The sequence below is a fragment of the Mus caroli genome, chromosome 12, assembly GCF_900094665.2.
Source record: "Mus caroli chromosome 12, CAROLI_EIJ_v1.1, whole genome shotgun sequence".
NCBI lineage: Eukaryota > Metazoa > Chordata > Mammalia > Rodentia > Muridae > Mus > Mus caroli.
This window is the reverse complement of record NC_034581.1, coordinates 64739820-64747182: the sequence shown is the minus strand read 5'-3', so window position 1 is coordinate 64747182 and position 7363 is coordinate 64739820. Positions and strand designations below refer to the sequence as shown.

The 7363-nt window shown below is 45.9% G+C and overlaps 1 protein-coding gene across 6 annotated transcripts in view; it reads left to right on the top strand.

The window, feature by feature from the left end:
- Positions 1 to 7363, top strand: part of Nin (ninein) — a 100899-nt gene that overhangs the window by 30233 nt on the left and 63303 nt on the right. For all 6 annotated transcript variants that reach the window (XM_029484598.1, XM_029484595.1, XM_029484596.1 and 3 more), the window contains one exon: positions 3870 to 4039. In XM_029484598.1, the coding sequence (XP_029340458.1) occupies positions 3870 to 4039 (170 nt within the window). The remainder of the gene's footprint in view (positions 1 to 3869; positions 4040 to 7363) is intronic.

Here is a 7363-nt window from a genome sequence, read left to right as displayed (position 1 = left end):
TGTCCTGGAACTCACTCTGTAGACCAGGCTGGCCTCGAACTCAGAAATCTGCCTGCCTCTGCCTCCCAAGTGCTGGGATTAAAGGTGTGCACCACCATGCCCAGCTGAATCCAGGTTTCTCTATTTCTAACCAGGTGTTTGGTTTATGGAGTAAAACAGATACCTAAATTAGGCCAGGTAGGACTGCCTCAAAGCCATGTTCTGGATCTAAGCTTTTCCAGGCTGGAAGAGACCCCTCCTGGAGACTAGGCTTGCCTGCTTTCCTTTTCCTGACACTTATTTTTATTTAATTATCTTCTTTCATCATAATTGATTCATTTAGTGAGTGGTGTGTATCTGTTCTTGGGTGTGTGCACATGCGCATGGAGGCCCGATAGTCATCAAGGTCTTCCTCTAACACTCCCATCTAAGTTTTTTGTTTTGTTTTGTTTTTGTTTTTGAGGGGGGGACAGAGTCTCTCCTTGAACCTGAGCTGTCTGGGTGCTGATGTGGGTGCTGAGGACGCAAACTCAGGCCCTATGCCTGTGCAGCAGGTATTTTGCCAAATGAGCCGTTTCCCCAACTCATCCCCCCACCCCCATTCTGTTTTTTTTTTTTTTATGCTTGATACCAGTTAGTAGAAATGAGTGAGAAGAGAAAATGACTCTTGAATATCCTTTGAAGGAGCGAGCTGCCGGAGACAGGATAATCTTTCATGCCTCATTTTGTGAGTCTCCTTGGAACGCTGGCCTGTGGTGAAGGAAGCCCTGTGATAGAAACAGTTTCATTTCCATAAACCAAAGAACCCCATATTATCCAGCATCAGTAAAATTGTTCCAGAATGAAACTGGAAGAAATCATTGCTTCTGGGTACACTCCTAAAGTAAATCCACTTTGCTCAGGGTGGCAGTGTCTTCCATTAGGTGTGATAAGGTTAGACACTGCATTCTTCACCTTGAGTGAGAGTTTCTAAGCTTCCCACGGCGGCCTTCTTCTTGGACTGCTCCTGCTCTTGGGAAGCCTGTTGAGATGGCCGGGGAGATCCCTATTCTGCAGATGCTCTCCATAGCAACAGCTGTTGACCATGAATGTCCTCTCTCGACTTCTCACTGTTGGGGTCTCTCCTTGATGCTGATGTTCTCAGAAGGACAGGGGTGTGTGAGCACATGATGCTAAGAGGTAGCCATTTCTAACTGCTGTGGCGGTCCTAATTTTTATTGCTTATGTGGATGGTTCTAGAAACTCTGACAAAGAAGCCATAATAATCCATCTTTCCTTTGTGCATGCTAACATCTTCATTCTAGTAAGATTTTTGTAGGGACCGGAAACAACAACACACACACACACACACACACACAGGCTGATTATATATGTGTGTGGTATATATACATATATGTAATTTAGAAGATATTAACTTAAATTTTGCTTACGATTGGTTATTATATTAAAATGTAATTTAAGAGGCTTTAAAATTCCTGAAACAAACAAACAAAAAAGTAACCTCCAAATCCACAATATTCCCCATGGTTCTCAATTGGCCACTTTTTTTTTTTTTTTTTTTTTTTGTATAGAAGAAGAGCTGTTTAGATTCTACCAACACTCCCTACTCTGTGATGGAGAGTTAACAGTACATAGCTTAGGATGCCATCCTGGGAGAGTCTGTGGATTCCGTCACTTTCCCTTTTCTTCTTCTTTTTCCTTTTGGAAGCAGTGCAAAACACAGTAAGAACTCCTTTGCCGGTGATAGCCCCAGACAAACTCTATTCTCATACTTGGAAAGTCCTGGGTTTTATGTTTTCCTTTGAGTCCTTTCTAAGCCCTCTTCGTTACTAATGATGTATCCTGTTGTCTGGCACTAAAATTTAAGAACATCTAATAATAAATTAAGGATGCTTCTGCATTGCTTCTTGTCTGACCAGCATCTGTGGGTGTCAGCTGCCAGCAAGTAGCTCGAGTGTCTGTCCCGCTCCTGGGTACCCACAGACTGACACACTCACTTCTGAAGAAAGGTACCTTCTAGCATGCATGCCATTCTCAATATAAACTTTGTGTGTTTAAACACTCCCTGTAAGAGAATTGCTCGATCTAGTGACTTGGCTGGGACTTAAAAAGAGCTGCATATTAATCGCTGGAAATTGCATAGCTATCATAAATACTTCACTCCTAGCTTCCCTGAGCATTTCAGAATGCTGCCGCTACATCTGTGAGCATCACAGAATCTAAGTTTGTGCCCAAGGAGGTGGCATGGGGGAAGGTGGCCAGGTAAACAGGGTCATCTACCCTCCCAGGGTTGCTGAACTCAGAGTCCACCAACCCAACCATCCTTCCATGGAGGATAAAGGGGTTTTTGTTCCTCAGACTTGCCCTGATGATATATGTATACACCTCAATTAAAACACTTGTGTCTGAGTTCTGAAATGTGCTTAGACCATGTGTTCAAACAGGACCCAGGGAGTGTGTCCTCCAGAGAGTCAGTGTGTCTGTACAGACAGACAATAAGAGAACAAATCATTGCCCCTCTTACCTCTTTTAATAGAATATTTGATTGCCCTGATACTATGCAAAGTGCTTACAAGGCTGAAGGATGACCCTGGAGTGGAGTATTTATCATTATTGCCCCAAAGCATTCAGAGTAGAAAGAGTGTGAGCTGGTGGAGGTGGCATGGACGAGGTGATACTGTGACTGTGGTAGAGGTGGTGGTTGTAGACACGGCGCTTGGTGGGTGGGTTGGCGGCAGTGTGGATGAAACTGGTAAGTGCTGATCCATTCCAGAACACCAGAGTTCTTCAGAGTTGGAGGCGACTCTACCCTGGGCACCGTCCCCTTTTGTTTACACGCCACCGATGTTGAAAACAGAAGCGCTGTATATCATGTTTCTTATTGTGGCTTTCCACTTGCAATTTTATCCCACAGTTTCATATATACTTCATCATTTTTATAAATATGATCTCGAGGCCAGCTTCTGCAGACTCGAGGAGCTGTCCTTAATTGACTAGAATTCTCGGTGTCAGTTTCATATTTGTGTTGCTCTGCTTATCTGGTAGATCAGAAAGTGGAACAGCTAACCAGGGGACCCTGAGGTAAGGGAGGGTGTTTCCCTCTGAGTTCTGAAATGTGCTTAGACTGTTGTGTTCCCTCAGACTCTTCAGAGCTGCACAGGGCCCAGGACTTCCTGCAAGGTGTCTCTTGGCTAGATTCCCCCTCCCCCCCCCCCCCCGTCTACTTCTTATGCCCTCCAACACTCAAAAGCCACCAACTTACTAAAACAGATAATCTGGATCAACCGCTGCTGTACACCCTTTTTGATAGAGAGTTCCCTTTAGCCCCAGCTGCTCTGACCTCACTGTAACTAAAGATGACCCGGAGCCTTTGAGTCTTTCTACTTCTACTTCCTGAGTTCAGAATCATAGGCACGAACACCACATCTAGTTCAAACTCCATCCCCAGCCCTCCTGATCTTTTTTTTTTTTTTTTTTCTTGGTTTTTCAAGACAGGGTTTCTCTGTATAGCCCTGGCTGTCCTGGAACTCACTCTGTAGACCAGGCTGGCCTCGAACTCAGAAATCCGCCTGCCTCTGCCTCCCGAGTGCTGGGATTAAAGGCATGCGCCACCACGCCCGGCCCTCCTGATCTTATTACTTAGCTTTTTAAATCAACTTCCTTTCTGCCATCATAGTTTCTATAACTTACAGATGCGTAGAAGCAGATGCTCAGGACCATCAGAAGTAGAAACTGCTCCACATCGGACCCAAGGACTCATATGCGCCCACGGCCACCACAGCTGGCCCACGGGGCTGGTTTATTTGGAGGATCCTACAAGAGGCTGTACCCCACGTGGCTTGGGGCTACTTCTCACGTTATGTGGCCTTCACTCTTCTCTCTTTGTCTAGACTGTTCCCCAGAAGCTCAGCCCAAATATGTTAGAGGTGGGAAGCGTTATGGACGAAGATCACTGCCCGAGTTTCAAGAGTCTGGGGAAGAGATCGAGGAGGTGACAGTGCTTGAGCCACTAGAGGAAGAAGCGAGGTCATCACCCATCCCAGCTGGGGACTGCAGTGAGGTAAGGCACTCAGTCACAGTCACAAGACGATCACAGTCACAGGCTCGGTCATTGATCGATGGGCGTGGGCATGAGCCCTGGGTAGCATGAGACAGAAGTTAGGCATTCACAGTGCAACAGGCTCCACTCAGATATGGCCCTTGCTGGTTTTCCTCTCCTGCCTCTTGGACATAGATGCTAACCTTCCAATTTTGTCTCAGTGTTCAGGAAGTTGATTATGTCTGTGCCTTGTTTCTATGTGTCTACCCAGATTTCAGTTATTTTTATATTGTCTTCTATTCTGAAAGCTCTCCTTGGAATTGTATCTTTCACTGCTATGGCACTTTTAATTTAATTTAATTTAATTTTTAATGATTTTAAAAAGCTAACCAAGGACTCAGCAGGTAAGAGCACTTGCCTGCATAGGCTTGAAGATCTGGGTTCAAATCCCGAGAACCCGAGTAAAAAGCTGGGTGTGGTTTTTGACATGTGCCACCTGGCTTGGGGATAGGGATAGAAGCAAGGAGATCCATGGCCGGGGTGGTAGAGGGGTAGGGAGGAAGTTGGAGGATTGGAGACAACATTGCCAGGGCTTGCTGCTGGTCGCTATCTTAAGGGAATAAGACAGAGAATGCCAAGACAGAGCACACAGCATCCTCCTCTGGTCTCAACACAGGCATGGGTACAGGGATCCATGGACACACATGTGCACACACACTACCCACACAGACACACATCTCACACACATGTGGATAGATTTTTAAAAAAGTTTAAATCTTTCATTGTCTCCAACCTCAAACCACAAAGAACTTCCATGACAGAAGAGTGGAAGTCTTGTGTTTCTAACTTTTTCAGTTTTATTTTAAGATTTATTTTTATATGTTTGAATACATTCAAACATATAGGTGCCTTTATATATGTGCACCATATACATACATGCCTGTTGCCTGGGGAGGTCAGAAGATGGCATCAAATCCTCCAGAACTGGATTTATAGATGGTTGTGAGCCGCCGTGGAGGTGCCTGAGACTTGAACTTGGGCTCTCTGCAAAGCAGCCACACTTAACCACAGAGCCATCTCCCCAGCTTCATGTTTTGATGTCTTAAAATCCCCTGCACTTTAATGTTTTGGGACTCAACACATGATTCAAACACATGGTTCTTGCTTCAAAGAGTGGGGTAGGGGTGCTTCCCCAGGGTGTGGCAGTTCCCAGCACTCCTCCCTGGGCCCATCATACCCAGGGGCAGCTCATACACTGGCCCGCCACCTGCCTTGATACCCTTCTTTCCACTCTGCACACCACTGTAGTCTGTCAGTAAAGAAGAAGCAGTAACATTTTCTTTAGTCTGTCTTTCTGGCTCATTTGCCAAGATCCCATTTATAGAACATGATCAAGAATGCCTTGCTGAGCAAACTCTAAATAATCTCTTGCAAATCTCAGCTCAGATTGGAGCTGTAAATATTCCATACATGAATATGAGCTGGAAAAGAGACAAAGCACCTCCGCTTTCTGGACGGGTCTGCAGACTGCAGGCTGACTGTGTGTGTGTGCGCGCGCGAGTGTGCACGAGTTGTGCGTGTGTGTGTTTGTGCATGCGTCTGTGTGAGTATGTGTATTCATGGTTGCCTAGCATCCCTGTTACTAAAATCTATAGGAGACTTGCTCCCAAGGATGTCCTTAGCAATCAAACATCTGTCCTCAACAGCCTGCCAACCTAAAGAAAACAAGGACAAACCCAGGTGTGGGGAGCATTCCCCACAGGAAATAGAACTGCCAGTAAATACTGAGAAGTAAAGGGGGGAACACATTCTCTCTCCTTCTCCCCCTCCCCCTCCCTCTCTTTTTCTCCCCCCCTCTCCCCCTCAATACCTTTACCTCTCAAAAAAGAAAAGGAAAATCAAATGGTAATCTATTCCCTAGAAACGATGGTTCAGTGACAGAAATATAAAGAAAAGAAAAGTAACTAGAAGAGAGCTTACAAAATGGAGTAAGAATAATGGGGGTGGCATGTGGCCAATAAATATGGAGAAGGCGAGTATGGCCTGGGGCCTCCTGGTGTCCCAGGCAGGTTAGCCTAGGGCAGAGATGCTGGCCACCCCATGCTCAGGTCAGTGGTTCCTTCCTTTCTTGGTCCCTTTGCCACATTCACACTGAGACCTTTGCCTCGGAAAACACACAACTTACATGCAAAGCCACATTACACAGACAATTTTAGGAGGGCAAGGATCTGCATACGTTATGTCGTTGAATATTCATAGCACCGTGTTTTTCCTTGTTGTTGGAGACGGTGTCCTGTTACTATGTAAAATCTGTTTCGTCGTGAATCTGGGCGATATGAAATTTAATTGGGATATACATCTTAAAAAGGAGTCGGGACGCTTTAGGAGGTAAGCTTAATTATTCAAGGACCCTTTTTAAGTCTAGTGTCTTATCTCTTGAATTGGTCTCAAGATATTATTATGTGGTGCCAAGAAACACAATTATTTTTGACACAATAGTATCTACTTACACTCCAGGGATAGATACCCAGAGAGCCTCTGAGCAGAGTCAGCCCTTCCTGGCGGTGTATTTCTTGCCCCCTGTTAGCTCAGTTACGGACTTGCTTCTTTACTCTACTGGGGTTACTATGTTTAAAAATGAGCCTTTGGCTTTGTGTATAAGTAAACATGAGGTGAAGCCTGAGGCAGGAGAAACCTTGCTGATGGTAAAGGATGTTATAGAGAGATCACCTCACGCTCAGTGTGCTACAGCTTCTTGCAGATGCACCAGAAACCTCAGATAGGAGGACCTTTGAACACCACAGTCAGAATCTACCCTGTTCACCACCCTCTAAAAGAGCTGTAGGCAGAGGCCTGGCTGGGTAGGATCCTGTCTCTGGTGTCTGCTCCCAGAGAGTCTCCCCACTATCATAGTCTGCTGCATCCCACACCAAAGCACCCACAGGGGTACCAGATGACACGCCTTTGCCTTGCCTCTTGAGATTGTCACAGCTACTTCCTGCCCCCAAAATAAGCTGAGTCGGTCCTGCCATTTTTGGTTTTTAGTACTGTAGCTGAACCCAAAGCTAAAAGTGATCTTCCACTCAGTCCCCAATCCTGTCCTTTTTCAAAGCAGCTCTCTCTTCAGGTTTTGGATGTTCCTGGGCATCTGCGACCCTGCCCAAGGTCTCGCTCTCACCAGCAGCCTTCCCCTGGGCGGACGGTCCTGTGCTGTGGTTTTATGCACATATCAGTCTTGTGTCTACATAGTAGCTCTAGCCTCAGCTACCTGTCCAAGAGGCTTGTCCTGGAGTCATCACCCTTTCTACAGCCGCCATTCACGCCTCCGAGGGGAGAGGAGGTGAA